The sequence below is a fragment of the Oryx dammah genome, unplaced genomic scaffold, assembly GCF_014754425.2.
Source record: "Oryx dammah isolate SB20612 unplaced genomic scaffold, SCBI_Odam_1.1 HiC_scaffold_24, whole genome shotgun sequence".
Lineage (NCBI taxonomy): Eukaryota > Metazoa > Chordata > Mammalia > Artiodactyla > Bovidae > Oryx > Oryx dammah.
The window spans coordinates 21,279,877-21,304,218 of record NW_024070208.1 but is presented as its reverse complement, the minus strand read 5'-3'; the positions used below and the strand labels follow the sequence as shown (position 1 = coordinate 21,304,218).

The following is a 24,342-nucleotide window of genomic DNA, read 5'->3' as shown; positions in this document are numbered from 1 at the left end:
CTAATCATGTTTCAAGTTCCCACTCCTCAGCAGTGGGCTCTCTGAAGACAGCTGTTAATTGCTCAATCTGGAGAACAGATCTTCAGTAGCCTAAAAATGATGATTGCTTTAAAATATTTAGAATTAAGGAATTAGGTTTAATCGGTAGTTACTTAGACCCTCTGGATCTGTGTCTTTAATGAAGAATTCAACGGGAATACCCCTAAAGTCTCTTGCAGCTCCCTAATTTAATGAGAAGCACTCTTTTATTAATTTCATCACATACGATGAGCAGAAAATAATCAGTGAACATAAGTGCTTACTTATGCAAGGGCATCTTTTTGCTGTGACTAAATGTGAATAAAAAACATATACATCAACAGGAGGGTTATCTGCAAAAGAATGTTTTATTAACTTGCCAAGAATTTCCTCTAAATGCTGACCTCCTTGAGTGCATCTGAAATATATTTCTATTTATATGCAGCTTTTAGGACATCCATCTAGTACTTAAAATGATTTTACTACATTATATGGGAGGTGGGGGTGGTGAGAATTGGGCAGACAAGTCCCCTATGAGATTCTAATTCACTAAAAGGGACATTTGGTGAAGAACACTCTGTTTACACGGAGGGCAGTTTACAACAGCTAACATTAAAAAGATAACATGGGGTCTTTCCTGGCAGTCCAGTGGTTAAAAATCTGAGCATCCAATGGGAGAGATGAGGGTTCCATACTTGGTTGGGAAACTAATAACCCACATGCTGTGCAGCATGGCCAAGAAAACTTTTTAAATTTTAAAGAAACAAAAGAAAAAGGCAACATGGATCTGCATCCCCCACCCCCATCCCCACCCCCCCCAAAAAAACAGCACTGTAATCTCAGGTTCTGGGTTATTGGGCAAGGCCAACCAGCAAGATTCTGCAGCTGGACAACTGGTGGTACAAGACTCTTAGGAGAAGAGACTTGGCTCTTTCTGGAAAATAAAACCTCTGGAGCCCGTGGGCTTATTCACTAATGCAAAGATACCAACTGGGTCTAACAGTGAAGCTCAGGCTCCTGTATTCCCGGGCAATTCTCCAGTAAATGAACAGGCAGAGAATTTGCTCCAATTCTATTTTCAATGCACACATCCCTGGGATTGACAACAGCACAGAGATGATTTCTCAGCCCTGCACTCTCTCCTCCTGCCTCACAAGGGTACACCACCTCCCGGTGGAAAGGAGGGCTTTGCCCACCTGCCACGGTCCGTACTGGAAGCCACCAGGAACCAGGGTGCCGTTACTCATGGCCGCGGGGCTCGGTGCAGCGCTCGGACCGCACTCGCCCCTTATGTGACTTACTCCTCGTCTGTGATGGCCTCGTGGCAGCTGTCACACACCCTCACTTCGAACTCGAAGCCCATCAGCGGGATCGGGGAGCGCTTGGAGCTGCACTTGCCGCAGACCGCCTTCCCGCACTTGCGGCAGTGGTGCTGGAGGGAGAGACAACGGGCTCACTGCGCCTGCCGCCTCCGCCTCCGCCGTGCCAGGCACGCCCAGGCCTGACCCACAGCCCCCAGGCGCGGATGCTCAGCGGCACGGCCCCAGCGCACTGGAAGCGCGAGCCAGAGGCTCTTCTTTTTGGATTCTGTTTACTCAGAATGAGGACTGTTTAGGAAGTAAATCTGATTGTGCCACGGCCCCAAGCGCCCCTTTCCCCAGTCTTGGTCCTTTCCCGTTATCATCAGTGTGAACCTCCAGCAGTCGGGTTATCTTAAGGGTGTCGGGTGTGCTGAGGGTTTACGGAGGAAGTATCACCTCCAGAGATGACGCTGTTGGGTGAAGAAGAACTGCGATGAAACCAGGCTCAATTCACTGTCTACATGTTGGCCGTGCTTAAGCTGGGGGACTGGCATTTGATTTCCCCGGGGGGCAGACCAAACCCAACCATAGAATCAGGCTGAAAATGCTGTCTTATAAGTAGATCTAAATAACTAAAACTAAGATGGAAGGAAGGAAAATGAAATTAAAGAGAAATAAGTATCACTTACATAATTTCATGGTTTGGTACCATTTGAGCTAAGCTCGGCCTCTCTAATTTTAAGTTATATTTCACTAGATGCCACTAGAATTCTAAAATCATATCTCTTAACTACTGGGAACAAGTCACTACAGAAGCTAAATCCAGTAGGAATGAGCTTCAGTAGAGAAAGGGAATAAATTCGGCACAAAGTGACTCCAAGAGAATAACTTATCCCATCACAGCTCCCACCCAGGGGTGTTATTTCTTCCAAGATCACAAGGTAAAGTTATTTCTAGGTGATAATGTTTTGATGAAGCAAGCGTATCACCTACCTGTCTCAGGCCAATTTTCTTACTGTCCCACATTTGCTTGAAGTTCCAGAAAAAAGGCTGGTCGCACTTCTGGCAGGAATCACTGTCCAACCATTCAGGGGTCTTGCCAAACAAAACACACAACAGGTGACAGTGAGAAGTGAGGATCCTGGAAGCATGGACACTGCTGAAACTTACGAAGTCAGGGTGTGTCCCTAAGAAACACACATGATTTCTCAATCATTTAAAAAATATTTACTGAATGCCTTGTGACGTGTCAGGTCCTGGGGATGTAGTGGGGAAGAAAAAGAATTCAACATCATGGAGCTTATAATTTATCAGGGAAGATGAAACATGATAATCATATTAATAATAGTTACTGGTGGCTCCGACAGTAAAGCGTCTGCCTACAATGCAGGAGACCTGGGTTCAATCCCTGGGTCGGGAAGATCTCCTGGAGAAGGAAATGGCAACCCACTCCAGTATTCTTGCCTGGAAAATCCCGTGGACGGAGAAGCCAGGTAGGCTACAGTCCATGGGGTCACAAAGAGCTGGACACGACGGGGCAACTTCACTTTCATTTTCATTATTTGAAACAGTAGAAGGATCAAAGGTCAGAAGAAGCACAGAGTGCTATGAGAACAGGATGATCTAGGCTGGGGCTCAGGACTTATCTCTGACAAATAATAACAAGCTGAGATCTGGGGATGGATGGGAGGAGACCAGGCACACGGGGCTGAGAGAGGGGCAGGATGGCTGGAGCGCTGGGTAGGGGTGGGGAGAGAAGGGCTGGGGCTGGGAGAGGGTGTAAAGGGCTGAGGCTGGAGGGGTTGGATGTAGGGGCCACACCACAGACAGCTGTGTTGGTTTAGGACTTTATCTCATAGTCTCTGATCATATGCAATTATCTCATACTCCGATCATACACAATTATATTCTCTCTGACTGTGTACAATTATATACATCTGCTTATTACACTGGCATGCAGCTACATGTGCTGGGGGGACAGGACCCGACCACAGTGGGTACTCAGAGAAGCACTAGTCTGCTGTCATTTCGGAGTCAGCAGGGTTAGTCCATTTCCCTACCTTTATTTTTTGTTTTAAAAAGAAGCCTTATATTCTTTTGTAAAAATTTACTTTATTTATTTTTGGGTACACTGGGTCTTCATTGCTTTGCGCAGGCTTTCTTTAGTTGCAGCAAGCAGGGGCCGCTCTCTTGTTGCTGAGCATGGACTCTAGGGCTTCAGTAGTTTAACTCACCAGCCCTGCTGCTGCTAAGTCGCTTCAGTCGTGTCCGACTCTGTGCGACCCCATAGACGGCAGCCCACCAGGCTCCCCCGTCCCTGGGAGTCTCCAGGCAAGAACACTGGAGTGGGTTGCCATCTCCTTCTCCAATGCACGGAAGTGAAAAGTGCAAGTGAAGTCGCTTAGTCGTGTCTGACCCTCAGCAACCCCATGGACTGCAGCCTTCCAGGCTCTTCCGTCCATGGGGTTTTCCAGGCAAGAGTACTGGAGTGGGGTGCCACTGCCTTCTCCACACCAGCCCTAGAGTGCAGACTCAATAGTTGTGGTGCACGGGCTTAATTGCCCCTTGGCATGTGGAATCTTCCAGGACCAGGCATTGAACCTGGGGAAGTTCTCCCCTAGCTTTAAGCAGAAACAAACCTAAAGCTATATATTTTCTCAGGAGAAAAAAAAAAAAAAAGTAAAAAGGTGACATTTTAAGAAAGTTTATTTATTTTATTAAAACTGAGGAAAAGGGACTTCCCTGGTGGTCCAGTAGTTAAGACTCTGAGCTTCCAATGCAGGGGGCCTGAGTCATATCCCTGATAGGGAAATAAGATCCCACAAGCTGTATGGCATGACCAAAAAAATTAAAAATGCAGAGTGCAGTGACAAGGGTATGGAAAGAATGATAATACATTAAAAAAAAAAAAAACCCTGAGGGAAAGAAGTAAGTTTCAACTTGCCTGGTAATTTTCATGCCCTAATTCATGTAAAGACAGATCAATAAAATAATACAAAGTTTCTTAGCTGAAGACAACAGTTTGCCCCTAAAAGACTTATCTATGTTGTGATTTTTCAGAACAGTTATGATGTAGGAAAATAAGGAAGATTTATAAAACACACACACACACCCATGTTTTACAAGGAAGCATGCAGGTTTAGGATGTGTATAAAATACGTTAGTGGGTGTCTAAGAAGAGGGAGCTGAGAGTAGGGTTCTGAAAAGGCGGCGGGGCGGCGGGGAGGGAAATCAGCATGTGTAGTATGATTCTCTTTTTTGTCAAAAAAAGAAAAATCTAACATGTATATCTGCAGAGAAAAATGTAAGAAGGGATGATTGCCAGTATGTAAAGAGTGATATTTCTGGGTGGTAATATCATGGATGGGCTTCCCCAGTGGCCAAGCTGTAAAGAATCCACTAGATTCTTCAGTCCCTGGGTGGGGAAGATTCCCTGGAGAAGGAAATGGCAACCCACTCCAGTATTCTTGCCCGGGAAATCCCATGGATAGAGGAGCCTGGGCAGGTTACAGTCCATGGGGTTGCAATAGCATGGGATATGACTTAGCAACTCAGCAACAACCCTGAGTAACCGACATTCTCTTTGTTAAGGAGCACTGTAATTTTTCTACAAAGAACATGTATTATGTATACTTAAAAAATAATAAAATTGTGAAAAATCAGATTTCATTAAATGTATAAACACACGTTTAACCTACATCAAGATGTCAAACAGATCTGTGTTCAGCCACTCAAGGCCTTCTCCCACCTGCCCACCCTCTGGGCTGCCACCCCATCCACTCTGTGTCCATTGCTCTGCACACGACCACTCCTGTGTTTCGTCTTGGTCAGCGTGCGCTCACTCTCTCCTGCCACAAACCCTTCGCTGGAATGTGAGCTGATGGTGACAAGCCCCAGCTCTGATGCTCTAACTCCTATCAACTGTGGTTGCTTTATTTATACCATCGAATCGTTTTCTGAAGCTTTCCCCTCCACGTCTTTTCTTCCAGAAAGGCTACCAGCCCTTCGGGGCAGGGACAGTTTCATTACATCTCAGGCTTCCCAAGCTGAGCGCCGCATGGCACCTGCCACAACTGGAAAGCAGCCCCACGGATCCACCTGGGAGGCTGCACGTTTATCATATATGACACTTGCGAAAAATGGATGCAACCCTCGCCACCGCCCAGTTAGAGCTTTAAATCACTCACGAAGATTTACAAATACCAAGTGCCCGTATATCTACATATCAAAAGGCATCACTGTCAAAAGCCGGCATGTCAAGCTGGCTCCAAGAACTGCCCACTGACCAACCGCCTGGTTTCCTTCTCTGGAGGGTGCACTGGTAACCTCCTTGGACTTCTGTCTATCGAGGGTGCAGGCTGTGTGCACAGCGGCTCCCCTCCCCGGGTCTGGTCAGTCAGGCCTGGGAAGAAGCCTGGACACACTGGGCGTGACTGTCACTCACCCAAAGCAGGCTGCCATGCTCCTGGCCAGCACACACTGTCTTTATGCCAATGGGGCCAAACTGTATTTTCAAAAGCAATATCCCACAATTCCCCACTTCCTGACTGAAAGGATCATTTTAATTAGTTACTAATAGAATTCCTGTGGATTTACGGTTTGAGCAAATCAGCTTTAATCTTCTTAAGCATTTAATTACTGGCATTTGAAAGGCACGGCATTGTGGGTAACGGCAACGACTTTCTTGAAATGAGACTGGGGTGAAGCTGTGGAAAGAAGTTGGGAAATGGCCTTTGTCTAATTTTTAAAGTGTTGCTCTTCTAATTCTTGTATCCTGCGAGGACACAGATTAGAATACACATGGTCAAAGGGAAAATTTACCCAGCATTATTCTAGGGAAATGAGAAAATGGTTAACTTCAAAGTACTTGTCAAAGAGGACGTTCAGTAAACAAACCAGCTGTTATGATGCTGAACAATGAAAAAGCAAGTTCACTGAAAAAAGAATGTTATGGTTAAATTGGCAAAATTTATGTTCTGTAAATTTTATCTCAATTAAAAAATGTGTAAATAGTAAATAAAAAAAAGAAAAAAGAATGTTATGACAAAACTTAAATAAATGCTTAAAAATGACAATGTGTATATTTACATCTGGATAACTGTTTAGAATATGACTCATAAAGACAAAAAAATTATTTCTAATATTTCTATTAATACCAAACTAGGATTCTTCATCAAATACCACTTCTCACACACCAGCCGCCATTTCCCCCAATAACATAAAGGGCCAAGCTGTCTGCTTTCATAGTGCACTTTAAACCAAAGGCCTGTAATTACCTGAAAATAGATGTTTCTTCTCCTCTGAACTTGTAAATCGTGCAACTGATCTGAAGTCTAAACAGCTTAGTCTCAGGCTTCTTACGAATCTCCACTGCAGGAGTATTACGTGCCACTTTGTGAGTGGCTTATAAAAGGAAGCTCCTTTCATACTAGAACTGTATTTTATTTTACTATTACTGTTTTTCTGATTTTCTGAAATAACATGTCTTATTTTCATGGTTTTCTCAAAGAAAAAAGTGGGCTTCCCTGGTGGTTCAGTGGTAAAGAATCTGCCTGCCCATGCTGGAGACAGGGGTTCGATCCCTGGTCTGGGAACCTCCTGCGTGTGGCAGAGCAACTCAGCCCCTGTGTGCACCACAACCACGAGCCTGTGCTCTAGAGCTCCACTGCCTCAGCTGCTGAAGCCTGAGGGCCCTGAGGCCCGCGCTCCGCAAGAGAAGCCACTGCAATGAGAAGCCTGTGCACGAGCAGAGAGCAGCCCCAGCCAGACGCAGCTAGAGGAAAGCTTACGCAGCTAGAGGAAAGCTTACACAGCAACGAAGACCCAGCACAACCAAAAAAAAAAGGTGAGCAGGAGGGGAGGCTGAGGCGTTCCTCAGCAGTCGGAGGTGCAGAGCTCTAGCCCGGTGGCTAGAGCCTTCTGTGAACCTACCTCCTGCCTCTCCACGTCCATGTTCCAGACCACGATGCCACCGTCACCGCCACAGGAGATGAGCTGCCGCGTATGCTGTGCATAGGACAGGGCCTGGACTTTGTCACTGCCGAAGAAGCAAGAGTCAGTGACAGTTCCCGAGGGCAGGGAGAGCCCCGCGGGCAGGAAGCCTGGCGGTCAGTCTCGTGCAGGCCCACCCCTGAGTGCCACCCAAGAGCAGACCTCGGAGGCTGGAATGGAATGGTCCGCATGCTCACGTCGGGAAACTACTCGAGATCTGCAACGTTTAAAATGAGTCAAAATGCTCGTTCAATAATTAGCGATGCTGAACATCTTTTCATGTGCCTGTTAGCCATCTGTAGGTCTTCTCTGGAGAAATGCCTGCATAGGTCTTCTGCCATTGTTTTGGATTGGGTTGTTTGTTTTCTGATGTTGCATTGTCTGAGGTGTTTGTATATTTGGGAAATGAAGCCTCTGTTGAGTGCATCTTTTGCAAATATTTCCTCCCGTTCCATAGGTTGTGCTTCTGTTCTGTTGATGGTTTCCTTTACTGTGCAAAAGCTTGTAAATTTGAGTAGGTCCATTTGCTTATTTTGCTTTCATTTCTTTGGCCTTGGGACACTGACTAAGAAAATATTGCTTATATTGATTATGGGGTTAGCAGATACACGCCACTACATATAAAATAAACAACAAGGATTTACTGTATAGCACATGGAATATATATATATGTGTGCTTCCCTAGTGGTTCAGTCAGAGAAGGCAATGGCACCCCACTCCAGTACTCTTGCCTGGAAAATCACATGGACGGAGGAGCCTGGTGGGCCGCAGTCCATGGGGTCGCTAAGAGTCGGCTCCAACTGAGCGACTTCACTTTCACTTTTCATTTTCATGCATTGGAGAAGGAAATGGCAACCCACTCCAGTGTTCTTGGCTGGAGAATCCCAGGGACGGGGGAGCCTGTTGGGCTGCCATCTATGGGGTTGCACAGAGTCGAACATGACTGAAGCGACTTAGCAGCAGCAGCAGCAGTGGTTCAGTGGTAAAGAACCTGCTGGCCAACGCAGGAGATGCTGCTTTGATCCCTGAGTTGGGAAGATCCTCTGGAGAAGGAAAAGGCAACCCACTCCAGTATTCTTGCCAGGGAAATCTTGCAGGCAGAGGAGCCTGGTGGGCTACAGTCCTCGGGGTTGCAAAAGAGTGGAACACAACTTATCGACTAAACAACAACAAATACACGTTTGTATAACTGGATCACTTTGCTGTATATCTAAAACTAACACAACATGGTAAATCAACCATAGTTCAATTTTTAAAACGCTCATGTGAGATGCTAAGGCTCCAAGAAGAGGCGGTCTCTGTCAATCACCAACACTTAAGGAAAAAAGCTGTTGAACTGCTTATAATCTTACTGGTTCCTTAACTGATCAGTTAATTAGAATCTGTGCCATCTGTTCATGTTACATTTGTAAGGTCATCGGGCACCTGACGGAGCCAGGTAACCTGTGCTGCCTGAGATGTGAGGTGCCAGCACGGCTCCCAGGGTGAATCCACAGCAGCAACAGACTTGAGTTCCCTGAGTCTCTCTCTCTAGTTCTCACGCCCTCTTTCTTCAGGTTGTGTCTTATTTTCCTTTCTGGTTGGTACATGGCTGACAAGTTATTCCCTCTTGGTGGGGAATCCAGTTTAAGGGTCTGACAATTTAGTGACCACCACCAAAAGACGACAAGAGATCTACTCCATCTTGGGAGAGAAAGAATGGGGAGTCTGGTTTCTTGGCTGTTTTTGTTTGAATGTTCTTCTGTTTTGAGCTCTAATTAACTGAGAATTCTGTGCTCACTGTGAAGGAAAATAACTGTGAAATCTGGATTGGTGATTGTGTGTGTGTGTGTGTTTGTGTTTACTTTTGACTTGTGCCTCCAGTTGTAGGACTGAAGCTGTTAAGCTGTGTGTGTCTGTATCTGAAATTCAGTGGGTGTTTACCTCTTGTGTATGGAACGCTTTCCTATTTCTGAAGGTGTCAATAAATTAGATTATGGTACCTGTTAATTATAAGCACTTGCTTATAAAGATAAGCAAATGTTTATATAAACTGAATATTCCTGAACTTCACAGAAAATAAGGAAATTAAACCCCTAAAGCTTTAAATTTACTAGGCTTAAAAATAAAAATTATTTTATAGAAAATACTAACTCAGTGATATTTTAAGACTCCCAAGTTCACAAAACTAACGTTAACTCTTTGGCAAATGACTAGTGTGATGAGTTTCAAAACACAGCCAGGTCTTTTTCTGGCTTTATTAATGTTAAATGTAATGCAAATGTACATTTTACTTTACTTGGGTTGATTTCTTCTAAATTTATATAGGATAAATGGTCAAATAAGCTAATATTATGCCTATATAATATTTAAGATTATGAAAAACAAGTGTGTTCAATTAAATAATTTTTCTCATAAACTTTAGGTAACAGTTATGTTTTATAGCATACCAACTTAAAGATAATTCCCCAAGATCTGTGGGTAATTTACGATGGAATCATAGTAAGTTGAGCTAATTGATGTCACTAGACACCTATAGTGGATAATTTCTTTCTTTTTTAAAAAAATCAATCTATTTATTTTTGGCTGCATCAGGCCTTAGGGCATTCAGAATCTTTCCTTGCAGCATTCAGACTTCTCTCCAGTTGTGGCTTGAGGGCTCAGTAGACCCTTGGCATGTGGGATCTTAGTTCCCTGACCAGGGCTTGAACTCGTGTCCACTACTTTAGAAGGTGGATTCTTAACCACTGAACCACCAGGGAAGTCTTGATCATTTCTAAATAAGTTACTGAAATTTTGACTGTACAGCATAATATTTAAGATTATATATGTTTGCTTATTTTTATGTGCTATAGAGAGACTGTAACTTAGGCACGTGTCTGCTCAGTCATGTCCAACTCTTTTTGACCACGGCTCCTCTGTCCATGGAATTTTCCAGGCAAGAATACTGGAGCAGGTTGCCATTTCCTACTTCCCAACCCAGGGATCGAACCCCCATCTCCTGCACCTTTTGCATTGGCAGAGGGATTCTTTACCACTGCGCCACCTGGGAAGCACAACATAACCTAGCTGAGTCATGTCAAGTGAACATGTTCCTTTCTTTTACCACTTTAGAGGGATGTAAAAGTGACGTACACTGCAGTAGAAGCTGACGTCACGTTTCGTGAGCTGTGCTAAGATGCTCCCTATGATGGAAAGTTCTCAATTATCCATATCCTCTGTCCTCCCAGGCTTCTCTACAAAATAAGTTAGTTACTTTGGTTAATTACTAGAATTAAAATGGGTGACTGAGACGGTGCCAGGCGCAATGATGAGAAGGAAATACAACCGTGTCTGTGTTTTTGTTTTGGGGAGGGAAAAAAACAAAAGAGTAGTTTTAAAGCAGTGGTTCTCAAACTTTTTAGTCTCAGGACCCCTTTACATTCTCAAGTCTTATTTGAGGACACCAAAGAGCTTTAGTTTAAGTGAGTGGTAAACTATCAATATAAGTGGCCTGATGGTAACTATCAGTATAAGTGGCCACCTGATGTGAAGAGCCGACTCATTAGAAAAGACCCTGATGCTGGGAAAGACTGAAGGCAGAAGGAGAAGAGGGCGACAGAGGGTGAGATGGGTGGATGGCATCACTGATTCAGTGGACATCAGCTTGGGCAAACTCTGGGAGATGGTGAGGGACAGGGAAGCCTGGCATGCTGCAGTCTGTGGAGTCTCAAAGAGTTGGACACGACTTGGCAACTGAACAACAACTATCAATATACTTGAAATCAGTCTGTGAAATTTTTAAACTATTGATCCATCTGAAAACAGCAATGATGAATCCATTCCCTTTTAACCAAATAACATATGTTTTGGGAGAAATGTATTTTCCAAAACAAAATATTTTGAAGGCAAAATGGCATTGTTTAATATCTATGCAAGTCTTTCTAATGTCTGGTTTAGTAGGAGAGAGCCAGACACTCATCTCTTTCTGTGGGCATTATGATGTTACTCATGTAGCCTCTGGAAAACTCCATTTTATACTTTTGAGAGAGCTTGAATGAAAAAGGCAATTTTAAAGTAAAACATAAATTTGTTCCAGAATATCAAAGAGAAAAATAAAGGACAAAACATGGAAAGTGAATTTTGCTTGCTTTGGTTTATAATACTTGGGAGTCTTAAAAAAAAAAAAAGCTGCAAAATACATTAAAATCTTGGTATAGTTCCCTTGGTTTTGATGGCTTGCTTCCTTAGTTTGCTGATTAATGCCTTGGACTACAATGCAAAAGGATATTCCTTACCTTCTATGGAATCTGCCTAGCTAGCAGAGATTTTGTCTCACCAAAATCCTTTTCAGAGCTTTATGCTGATTTGAAAAGTTCTTGATTATTTAAGAAATGAAAAGAAGAACAAGGGCCCTCATTTGTAAAAAGAGCTACATTCTTTAAGACTGTATTGCTTTCTGTATTTATTTCCCAAGTCTTCTTGTTACTCTGATTATATAGATAGCCAAGTATTGTTTTTTAGGCACCTGTGCTCCTACCTTAAGTATCTAAAGATAAGTATCCTCTGACAATAATTTTGGTTTTGTCTTCCCAGGTTGAGCCCTATATTTTTGGGGAAAAATTGTTTAGGATATTTTTTTACACCTAAAACTATCTTTGAGATTTCCTAGAGGGGTTCTGGAAAATTACAGATCTGTTTCCTCTGCCTCATAAAAATAGAGATGGTATCAAAAAAAAAAAAAATCATATTTGTTTACCGTGTTACTATTTAAAGAGTTGCATAGGAAGAGTTGTCAGATCAGAGAAGATGCTTAGTCTTCCCTAGGTTAAGTCAGTATGGCTAAAAGATTATTAATATATTTCTGAGATTGTATATTACATGCCAAGACCCTAGAGCTTTATACAATGCTTCCACTGTCCATAATAGGCTTTTACCTTCAGGGAAAACACTGATCAGAAAATAGTTATGTAGGGAGTATCAATAGAGAATTTCACTCTTCTCAATTCTGATATCATTTATTACAATAAAAAATTAACCATTAAGTTTCTATAATCTACAGGTAAATTTGTATTATTCTGATGCTTGCCTGAAGGCTTTGTCACAAGCTACAGGCCAGAAGGGACAATCTCAGAGTTTCGTGGAAAACGATTCTATGCACCAGGTACTTTTAAATACTAGCATTTGAAAGATTCTTAGGCAAAGAATACTAGACTGACATAACTTAGATAGTCTGTAAACTGGGATAGTAGACTGAGTCAGGATTTCCTTGGATTTCAGGACTTTTTTTAGTCTGGAAGTAGATGGCTTTACAAATGCACTGGGATAGTGGATTGAGTCAGGATTTCCTTGGATTTCAGGACTCTTTTTAGTCTGGATGTAGATGGATTTACAAATGCAGACTGCTAAACCAACACCCAGCAGAACAAGAATTAACAACACAGGACCAAATGAACTGAAGAGGGAAATTTTACTGGCATTACTTGTCTAGAATACTGTTGCTGTTGTTTTAACATTCTACTTTTTTGATCTATGAGGATGCCTTTTCTCTTACTTTTTAGGCTGTCTCAAACCTAAAATTTAGTAAAGTCTGCTTTGGTAAGCTAAATCTAAAAATTTAAGAATAATATCCAATTTTCAGAAACCCCCCAGAATTCAGAAACTGTTACTGAGTCACCTTGATTTTCATGGCAATATAGTTATTTCACAGGTTTAATTAGAATCTATCCACAGGATATCATTGGGCAACCAAGCCCTTACCTACAGTGTCATATGAGAGAATGGTGGGCACTGAATCAGTTATGAGTAGCCTCTTTAGCAACTAAGGGGGCCAGGGCCTTGGGAAGTGCTCCTGCTTCCTGAAAGGAAAACTGGTCCTGTACCTGGTTTGCAGGGTCTTGGTATTACAGGTGTTAAGAAAGCTACCAGGCCAGGAAACTAGCAAATGCTGACAATCTCGAAGAATTCAACCAAAGTTATAAGTATTTATTATAGGTGAAAACTGGTGATTTTCTTGGGCTTGTTTTCCAGTCGTGTCCGACTCTGTGAGACCCCATAGATGGCAGCCCACCTAGCTGTGGAATAGCAGATAACAGAGGCTCTGAAAAGCCCAATCCAAGATTCCTTATAAAAACTTTTGTAAATTTCATGGGCTTAATAGTTGCTTAATACCATACAGCTCCATATTTGCAAAGCCAACTAAGATGGCCTATAGGTTAATTAATACTGCACCAATGTAAATGGTGAGGTCAAACTTTGTGAGGCCAGCTGTTTTTCTGTGACCAGGAATAATCTTATGATTATAGGTGAGGAGAGGGGAGGATCTCTCAGATCAAAAACTTGGAAATGAGTAAAAAGAGATTATTCAGTATCTTTTTCAATGGAATATCAGGTGTAATGTGATACATCCTTCTGTGTTTTCTGCTTCTGCGGGAGTCAGAGTTATTATCTTTAACTGTGCTATTTTATAACTCTGTAAACTGTAGGAAATTGACAGTATTGCAAATGACTCTTATCCAGTGAAGATGCAATGAATCCCCATGCCCAGCTCTTCCCATGGAAGAAGTCAGCTGTGAAAATACAAATGCATTTCAGCACTCTCCATTGCCTCTTCATGTTTCTACTCTTTGAATTTCCCTTTGAACTGGCTGTAACATCTTACTAGTTCCTTTACTAATTAATAACTAATATAAAATCTTTTACTAAAAAACAGAGTCAATTTTCTATCTCTCCTGGTTGTGATTAATGCTTCATACATTTCAGGGTTATGGACTGATGCCATTGTGACATTCAGGGGCAAGAAGGAAAATCCATCTAGTTGAACAGACTCATAACCACCCAGTGATCTGAACTACAATTCATTTGTTAATGCACCTTGATACATATCAATGATCTTGCAAAACCAAATAAGCTACAGAAGGAACTGCTTTGCCACTCATAGCTGGCAGCAACATTCAGCAAGAGATACATAATTTATGGGACTCCAGTCCTGTTAATATTCCAACACAGAAGAACACAATGATGAATGCTGGATTCCAAGCCTTGTAATAAAGCTGCTCCAGGGCTTCTTGATTTAAGGATTCAAAATACAACTACCTTGCAGTTAAAAACAAGATGAAGAAACATTCCCAGGTTTACAGATCCAGGGTGATAAAACAGTGAAAGATACCTTCCTCTTGCACTCATGTTTCATCTGGCATCATGGTAGCATTTATACTAGAAAGCATCTTAAAACTGGTTATTATTTAATCAATAAGCATTCCGTGGACTGCACTGCAAATGCTCTTATGAGCGTATAAAGACCCCACTTTGGTAAAAAAAAAAAAAGAATTACAAGATAATGACAGCAGAGCATTAAACCAAGGGTGGGGCCGTTTTAAGCATGAGGCCTTGTGCGACCGCATAAATCACAGGCCCATGAAGCTGGTCTTGTGTCTAATGCTTCTTAAGAGAAAAGGGTAGCAAAGCCTTCATATTCTCTACAGGAGCAGATTTTCAGACACAGGCTAACATCTACCTAAATGTCAGCTTCGGTCTTCTTCCATCCCAGAAGAGTAGGGGATAGTGCTTAACTGTATAATAAAGAAATGAAACTGTCCAAAGAATGGAAAGTCTCAGCCCACTTGATGAAATCTAGTCAGCTATGCACCTACTTCCAGAAATCTCAGGCTCTTAGATTGGAAACTCCCGCCTTCATGAGTTTCCTAAACCTCCAAGGACCAGAGGGGTGGCTTCCCCGGTGGCTCAGTCAGTAAAGAACCTGCTTGCCAAGGCAGGACTCTCAGGTTTGGGATCCAGGGGTTGGGAAGATCCCATGGAGAAGGGAATGGCTACCCGCTCCAGTATTCTTGCCTGGAGAATTCCAAGCACAGAGGAGCCTGGAGGGCTACATGCAGTCCATGGGGTCGCAAAGAGTCGGACACGCCTGAGCAACTAAACCACCTAAAGCACAATTGCCACCAAGGAGCAGGGGAGGTCGGGGAGCAAGTCACACCTGAGAGGCCTCCAGGCACCTGAAAACACGGTCCTGAGTTCCTCCAGTTCTGTCTGGGTAACACCTCCTGATCCTAAGAACTCTGAGGATCTATTCATCTCCTGAGATTCAGATCAAGAGGCTACCTACTTTCTAGTGCAATGGCAAACTGTCCACCTTTCCCTTGTTTTCATACATCCAGCACAGCTCAAGAGAAGCAGGGAATGTTTTTCTTAGTCACCTTTGGGTCCTAAGAGCCCAATTCAAAGTCTGGTCTGTAGACAGAGCTAAGTGAACATCGGCTGACCTTATCAGGCAGAGGGAGTAGGTGCACGTGGCAATATTTCCATTGGAAATGCAACAACTGGGGGGCTTCATTCATAGCTCAGTTGGTACAGAATCTGCCTGCAATGCAGGAGACCCGGGTTTGATTTCTGGGTCGGAAAGACCCCCTGGAGAAGGAAATGGCAATCTACTCCAGCATTCTTGCCTGGAGAATCCCATGGACAGAGAAGCCTGGCTGGCTACAGTCCATGGGGTCGCCAAGAGTTGGACAAGACTTAGCGACTAAACCACCACCACCACAATCAGAGAGAAACAGTCATCTTATCTGGAAGCTTGATTTATGGATTATTATTATTTTTCTTAACGAGAATGATGTTAACAAGTGTCACTAATATCCCCTTAATCTTGTGCTGATTATTTTACATGCATTATATTATTTATGGTTTTTGACAACCTTTGAGGGCTTTTTGTTCATATTACACTTATGTTAGAGATGAGGAAACTGAGGGTCAGAGAGATGAGGTGCCTTGTCCAAACCTACAGAGCCTGCAGCTGAAGAGCTGTCTCATACACAGCCTGGCCTGCTCTGAGGTCGTTCTCAGTCACCACCCTATACAGAAGAGAGAACTCCACCCTCTGTGAGAACGTTTTTTTTTTCCTATGAGAACACTAGTTGTTAATACTTTGATCTATTATGTGTTTAGCTAAATAGTTAAAAATAGAAAAGACATCTCTTTCCATTGCCCCTAATAACTCTCCACGGTGACAGTGAGAAGCACTTCTAAATCTCAGATGGGCATGGAGAGAAAGCTTTCATACGTATTCATCCTTGATCTCTTCCCCCAAACCCAGAAGAAGCTGAAGGCGAGAATGTTACTTCCTTTCATGACTTCAATAAAAGAGAAAAGCACAAATCCTCCCAGTGCACATTTATTGATGAATTGCCTATTGCTTTACCAAAAGAATTTGAGAAGGCTGATAACAAAAGTCTTCCTCGTGGTAAGAGTAGGAAAAGAGAAACCCTGACCTGGGATTGTGGAAAGAGGACGCAAAGACACAGGCCGTGTGCCATGGACCGTGGCTATGACAGGGCCTCAGGCAGCCTGTGCATCCCAGTCTTGGTGGGGAAATCCACCACAAGGGACCACGCAGACCTTTGCCTCTGCTTCATTTTTAATTTTATTTTATTAACCCTGGTGACTCAGCTGGTAAAAGGACCTGCCTGCCAAAGCAGGAGACATAGAGACGCAGGTTCGATCCGTGGGTTGGGACGATCCCCTGGAGAAGGAAATGGCAACCCACTCCAGTATTCTTGCCTGGAGAATCCCAAGGACAGAGTAGCCTGGCGGGCTACAGTCCATGGGGTCGCAAAGAGTCGGACATGACGGAGCACACATATACACTTTTTAAAAGCTGCTTAACACACGGTCTAGCCCCCAGTGTTGGCTCACTGTTATGAAGGAACTTTATTAAATTTATTTCTTGGCCTCAAAGCATGTGGGATCTTAGTTCCCTGACCACAGACTGAACTCAGGCCCCTTGCATTGGAGGCATGGAGCCTTAATTACTGGACCGCCAGGCAAGTTCCTTACATGTGCTTCAAATCAAGTTACCACTAAATTAAATTGCTAGCAAGTCTCAGAGACCTAGGAAAACACTATTAGAAAGAAAAAATGTGACCATAAAGCTGGTCATGAAATGACAGCTACTATGGAAGAATATAAAAAGTCCAAGTCTCCTGATCAGATTTGATAAAGTGGGCCTGGGACAATACATGTCCAGGTTTATGCTTTGATCACATCCATCTAACTGGTAACTGATTCTCAAAAAAATGTAACTGGTCCCTGAAAGTGGAAAACCTTGTCTCTGCCTCCTTTCCACAGAGCTTGCACATAATTCATGTTTCACTTGCTCCAGGAAGTACAAGTACCAAAATGCTTCAAATGCAGATAATACTGTGCTAGAGAAGTATACTTTCTTAGCTTTTTTCCCTTGGACTTGGAGACATTTTCACTGTCATCAATCACTTACTTGTGCTAAAGCTTTCTCTGCTTTGATGGGATTTTTTTTACACATCAAATCAAACTGGCTACATAAATGTCACGTTTCCCCATGGAAGGATGGTGCGAAAGCTCAGACAGAGCTCGGGACAGAAGCCACAGGGAGCTGTCCCTCCACACCACGGCTGGACATTTCTAGAAGAGGGGAAGGGAGTCTCCCCACCACAAGGGGCGGGGGGCCTCAGGTTCCGTCTGCTCTCCCCGGTGCCCGAACTCAAGGATTTGGTCCATGAACGGGAACTCGGGCCGCCAACGGTCACCCTGAGGGAAGGTAGGGAAATGAGGAATTGTAGGAGAGCAAGGAGCAGCCTGAGACCTAAGCAGAAAGTCTTTGCCTTCTGAAGTAGAAGGGTGGCAGAGAACACCGTGGGGCAAGATGGGGACGGTATGTTATTCAGTGTTCACTTTTTTCCCCCCAGGGCCTAGTACAGACTACAAAGAAGGTTCCAGAAGCTTTCTCCACTGGACTGATCTGGGAGTCCTGAGCTACCAGATTTGGGGTCTTTGAGGATGGAAGTTCTATTCGTGCATGTGTGGTAAGTCACCTCAGTCGTGTCCGACTCTTTGTGACCCTATGGACTGTGGCCCGCCAGGTTCCTCTGTCCATGGGATTCTCCAGGTAAGAATACTGGAGTGGGTTGCCATGCCTCCTCCAGGGGATCTTCCCGACCCAGGGATCAAATCTATGTCTCATGTCTCCTGCATTGGTAGATGGGTTCTTTACCATTAGCACCACCTGGGAAGCCCACAAGCTCAATATTCTCATTTAAAAAATGGTACCTGACCTCCCTCTTTCACAGGGTTATTATAAGATTAAACTGAGGTGTCTGTGTGTTTTGAAAACTCCTTGACAAAATATTGCGTGCTACTCAAACACAAGAATCACTGAACATGAATCCAGTGGTCAGTTTTCAGGGCAAAGGAATGGATGCTGTGAACGCGGGCCTTATCCTGCCTGCCGCACGTCCTGGCCCCTTCTCTGTGAAGCCCACCCCCCTCCTGTCAGTGGCTCCAGGGCTCCCCTCCCCCCGGCTCAGGTGTCAGACCTGCTCTCACAGAGTGAAGCCAGTGACACTGATGAAGCTCATCTCGCCTGCTTCGGTGACAACAGGGTAACCCCTCTGAGGCGACCGGTGACAAGGAGCCCCTCACACACTTCACCTTATTACTACATTTAAATTAAATAAACACCAGGTCAAGGCCTTCCTATTCCTGTTCAAGGCACTTCTGCCTGGCAGCTCTGGATCTCACCAGCCTGCCCGCCCCACCAAGGTGTTATCCTATCAGGGTGGACTCCAGGATGGACATCAGGGTGGACTCCAGGATGGACGTCAGGGTGGACTCCAAGGATAGTCTGCTTCGTTTTCTCAAAGTCCAAGCCAGCATGTCTTAGAAACTGGAAGACCTATTCGTTTAGGTTTCATTCTTCCGGGACTGAGAGACTCTTATCTCTGCTTGATAGCCTTTTCCTTTCTTACCCAACTGGAAGGTTTCCCAGCACGTGTTGCCTGAGGACATGCCGCACCCCGAGATGCTGGCGGTGAGAACTGACCCTCCCCCTGCCAGCAGCCTTTATGAACCACTGCGTAAAAATAAAGCTAGTTATGAGCTAATCTGAATGAGTCCAACAAGCATTACTGATCTTCATTCTAAGCCTGTATTTTATTTCTCTGAAGGAGCCCAAGTTGCAGGAATTACTTGGCAGAGTAAATAATAACCGTGTGTTGTGAAACAAGGCTTCCCAGGTGGCACAGAGGTAAAGGACCTGCCTGACAATGCAGGAGACACAGGAGACTCGGGTTCAATCCCTGGGTGGGGAAGATGCCCTTGAGAAGGGAATGGCCACCCACTCCGGTATTCTTCCGTGGGCGTCTCAGAGTCCACCGCGACTGAACCCACTGTGACGCAGGGCTGTATTTGGCTCTTCTTTTTCTTCGCTTACATGGATGACGTCACTTCCTTCTATGTGACCTCTGTATGTGTCCCTTTGTCATGGAGAGAAACAGAAGGGCACAGTTCCTTTAATGACCTGATACTGAGGTCCCAGTGGCTCCACAAGCCAGGTGTAGCCCCAGACAACTGATTTGTTCTCTCATGTGGGAGAGAAGGGCTTAATAGCTACGTCTCTAAAACTGAACTCTTAACACAAAAAATAATGGTCTGTGCATAGGCCCTCTAAAATTGAATTGTGTCTGTGTGTGCTCATTCGTGTCTGACTCTTTGCAATCCCAGGGACTGTAGCCTGCCAGGCTCCTCGGTGCATGGGATTCTCCAGGCAGGAATACTGGAGTGGGTTGCCGTTTCCTACCCCAGGGGATCTTCCAGGCTTAGGGATCAAACCTGTAGCTCCTGGCATTGGTAGGTGGATTCTTTACCACTGAACAACGTGGGAAGCCCAAATTAAATAAGCTCATATTTAATAACTCCAAACCATAAATTTAACTACTTAGGAGAAGTTTGTTTGCTTTTAAGAGTTGTTGTTTGTTTGTTTTGTTTTGTTTTTGATGGGGAGCATTTTTAAAGTCCTTACTGAATTTGTTACAATACTGCTTCTGTTTTTATGCTTTGGCTTTTTGGCCATGAGGCATGTGGTAGCTCATCCCCTTAACCAGGGATAGAACCTGTAGCCCTGGCTTTGGAAGGTGAAGTCTTAGCCACTGGACTGCCAGGGGAGTCCCAGGAGAAGTTTTTTAAACTAGTGTTTCCAGACGGATCTGTAGGCAGAGCTAATGCCACTTAAAACCAGCCAGCTCAGGGAAGTTGATATTAGAGTCATCTTTAATATGTCTGGAAACTTTAAAAGTTAAAAACAATTCGGATTAGCTTTAGAGTTCTAAAGCAGAGAGAAGATTCTTTCCAGCCACAGGATCAGGCTTGGCCTCCAGGCACTGTGGGCGGCACAAGCAGGATGAATCAGTGAGGTCCAAGGGTCCCCAAGAGAGTTGCGCAGGAAGCTTGTGACGACACGACGCCCTTAGCTCCAGACCAGTGAGGATCTCAGAGGACGGGGCCAAGGCATCTACTTCGCAGTGTCCTCAGTGATTCCTTGTGCAGGCGAAGTGTGAGAACTGCTCCCGGGAACAGCACTAAGCTTTTCTCGCTGTTCCCCTCGGCCTCCTGAAATCCACCCCTTAAGGAAGAACAGTCTGATATGAATTAAGGACAGTTCTCAGTAACTGTCTGGGGAAGGACAGAATGTACTAGGTGAGGATATTATCGCTCCCTTTCTCCTTCAGTTGCCAGTAATCTTGCAGCCACATTTGAACTCAATTACAGAAATTCTGTAGGACTTCGTGGCTTGCGTTTTGAAGCTCTTTTTTTGCCCTTCCTCTCATAATTTACTCTTATGGTCTTCTCCCTGGTTCTCCTTTTTACCTTTTACTTCTTCACTGGCATTATTTTATTTTATGGCTTTTTGGTAAGCACTCTCAAATCCTCTGTGAACTAAAATAGGGTATAAATAAATAAACATATTTCCATACAGATATAAATCAAAGTGGCCATTTGCGTCCCTGCCATGTTACTCCCACGCTCAGCTCTGGGCACGGAGACTGGCTTGCATGCCTCTGTTTTAGCTTTCAGCCTGGAGTCTTTTCCCAGAGTTCTTTGTAAAAACATGCAGCAGGGAATCCCCTGGCGGTGGTTCAGTGGTTAGGACTACGAGCTTTCACTGCTGAGGGCGCACGTTCCTTCCCTGGTTGGGGAACTCAGATCCTGCGAGCCGAGAAGCACAGCCAGAAATAAAAGCATAAAATGAGATAAAAAAGCACCAGCAGCCTTACTTGTGTCCTTGGAGCTCAATGGCTGTTCCTTTCCTCCCACCGATGTCCCACATGATGACGGAGTGATCAGAGCTCCCCGAGAACAGCACCCGCTGGACAGGGTCCCAACAGAGAGCAGTCACCCCACCTGAGAGGACAGACAGAGCTGGCCATTAGTCACAAAGTGACAACGCTATTCACCAATGAGTCGTGAGAGTGAGGCAGTTCAGGTCTAGGGCAGTTCCTGGCATGTAATACACTTTTGTTGAAAAGAACAAGTCCCCGATGAGAGAGAGAAAAAAAAATTGGTCCCAAGAATAAAAGTCCCACGCTTTGTGCATTTTCCCCCCCAAACTTAATGTTCCATAAAATCAAACACTGTAAAGACTAAGGGGAAATGAAAAAGGCAATTAATTGACCTTAAAAAAAAGAGACATGGTTCTAAGCATGGAAAATATTGCACTGTCTGGAAATATTAACCAAATTTTTTCAAGCTGCTGTTGTCTACCCCTCACCCCGCCAACAAGAGATGAGAAGTAAATGGGGTTTTAAAAAATTCAATTAGATTTTTCATTCTTTAATTTAAAAGTGCAATAATTTTTTTCTTTTCCTTTTTAAATTAATTTTTATTGGAGTATGGTTTCTTACCATGATATTTTTGTTGTAAAATTCTTGAATATAGATGTTGCTAGACAAAATTTAAAATGTATTTTCTCTCCCGGGGAATTAAAATTATAGGTTCTGGGAAGATTACTTACATCTTCAAGTGACAGTTTCCTCCTCTGTAAACTGGGGACGATGGTAACACAATACCACCACTAATATTGATGCTAATATCCACTTAACCACTACCTGCTGCACACGGGTGCAGAGAGGGTGACTGGGCCAGTCACACAGGGCTGCTCCGCACACTGCCGTGTGTAGCACACACGGCTATCTATTAGCATCGCTCCAGCGGTGTGGCTGTAAAATATTACAACAGATCTGTTTCCCTGGCAGTTCCCATCATAAATCAAACTCCTTGCGTACTGAGGACAATAGCAACTTCTTCTGGATAAGATGAGCACGAAGCTTATGAATACTTCAGAAATATGAGACTCATTTTTTTACCTCATTTTTATTGAAAAACATTATATTCTCGAAAGAACATACAATTGCTTCTTATTTATTGGAATCTGACATTTTCTCCTTTAGATCATCAATCTGTTCTAATGAAGTACTGCACTCTAAAAGCTTTTAGGAAAGTTTCTCTCATGTAATGTCTCAGGAGATATTTTTCCAAGATCGAAAGGGAAAAAAAGAAAAAACAAAGAAAAAAAACCACTATCTAGATTATGCTTAATAGCTTCTTCGGGTACCTGCACTAGCCACTTGTATGTATTCTTGTCCCTGTAAGAACACACACCACTCCCAGCAGCATACCTGTGCTGATCACCCTCTGTATCTCCCATCACCACTCCCCTCCCCCCTGCCCCCCCTCCTTCCGCCCCCCTCCCCCTCCCCACCCCGCCTCCACAATAAGCACAGAGCCAGCAGCAGGCAGGCTCTGGTGGTATCTGTTGAAAGAAAGAAGGAGCAGATGAATGAAGACACAAACATCTTTTTTCGGGACTTCCCTGGTGTCCAGTGGTTAAGACTGAGCTTCCCGCATGGGTTGATCCCTGCTTAGGGGAACTAAGATCCCACATGCCGTACAGCGTGGGTAAAAAAAGAAAAAGAAATCTTTATTTTTTTTGTATCCACAAATCTTGTTATTTGGAACTCCTCAGCTGTGCTTACTTAAGCCTTTGAAAGCTGAATATTTTCTCCTGTATAACTCGCCTTCTCTCCCTGTTATCAAATGCCATATACCCCCTCCTTTTTAACCTTCCTTCAGTATCTGAGAATGTAATACTTCAGGATATGGATTCCATGGTGCAAAATGTTTATTCCCACACAACTGTATTCAAGTGACTCACTTTGTCATGATATCCATGGCAGAGTCAGCTAACAGTCTACTGAAATCCACATCCCCCCTTCTGTACATACAGCTTTCCCTGGAAATCTGTGGTCCTGCAGGGACCCAGGTACCAGCCCCTCTTGCATCTAGGGGACCAGTGACCCGTTCTCAGCAAGGGAACCCAGAGAGTACGTGGAAGTCACATGCATCCATTCCGGGCCTGGGCAGTTTAGATGGCCCTTTTCCTCCTTTTCTTTAAACTTCTCCCAGAGCACTCCAAGACCCCAGGGCACACAGAAATTCTGGAAAGAGGCTGGGACCCTGAATCACCACATAGAAAAGAACGGGAACGCTTGCACTGGACTGTCACATGAGCGAGAAATCTACCTGGCTTATTTAACTTTAATTAAAGATGTCATTGGCCGGGCTGTGTGTGTTCTGTCCAAATAAACGTGGAAATACTTAAATAGGGCTTTCTATGTGCCAAGTGATAGCATTAGCTCCCCCTAACCAGTACACCCCAACACCGACCAGCACCGCGCTATGAGAAGCAGGCCCTCGGGCCTTCTTTGCTGGTGACTGTGGGACAAGGATGGTTGATGGTGAAGAAGCTGAAGTTCGTTTCCAGTATCAGAAGTGCCAAGGCTCTGGAATCAGATTCTAGATTCAAATAACAGCACTTCGGCGATGTTGTTTTAATACTCTGACCCTCAGAAGCTTCATCCATAAAAGAGGGATGGTAATACTTTTGTTAAGATTCAATGAGTTATTGGTTCAAGATGGTGGAGTAGAAGGACGTGCGCTTATCTGCTCCTGCGAGAGCCGAGTGAACATATAGAAGCACCTAGAATGAACAATACCCAGGACACGGGAAACACTCAGTCAACACGTGCTGTGACGACAGAGCAGGAGGCCTCATCTGGGCCACCTCTGTGACGGCGTCCTTCGTTGAGTCAGCCCGAAGTGGGGATCACCACGTCCCCATGCTATCTCAGCAGCCATCATGAAATTGACTACATTTGAGAAATAAGATCAGTCTCTGGTTTTTCCACATTAC

The 24,342-nt window shown here is 44.1% G+C and overlaps 1 protein-coding gene across 1 annotated transcript in view; it reads right to left on the bottom strand.

Moving 5' to 3' along the window:
* Nucleotides 1-24,342, bottom strand: part of WDFY2 (WD repeat and FYVE domain containing 2) — a 184,045-nt gene that overhangs the window by 9,195 nt on the left and 150,508 nt on the right. Inside the window, exons 7-10 of the mRNA XM_040266963.1 lie at nt 21,368-21,494; nt 7,251-7,356; nt 2,313-2,414; nt 1,320-1,450 (exon numbers count right to left, since the gene is read on the bottom strand). Of these exons, the coding sequence (XP_040122897.1) occupies nt 1,320-1,450; nt 2,313-2,414; nt 7,251-7,356; nt 21,368-21,494 (466 nt within the window). The remainder of the gene's footprint in view (nt 1-1,319; nt 1,451-2,312; nt 2,415-7,250; nt 7,357-21,367; nt 21,495-24,342) is intronic.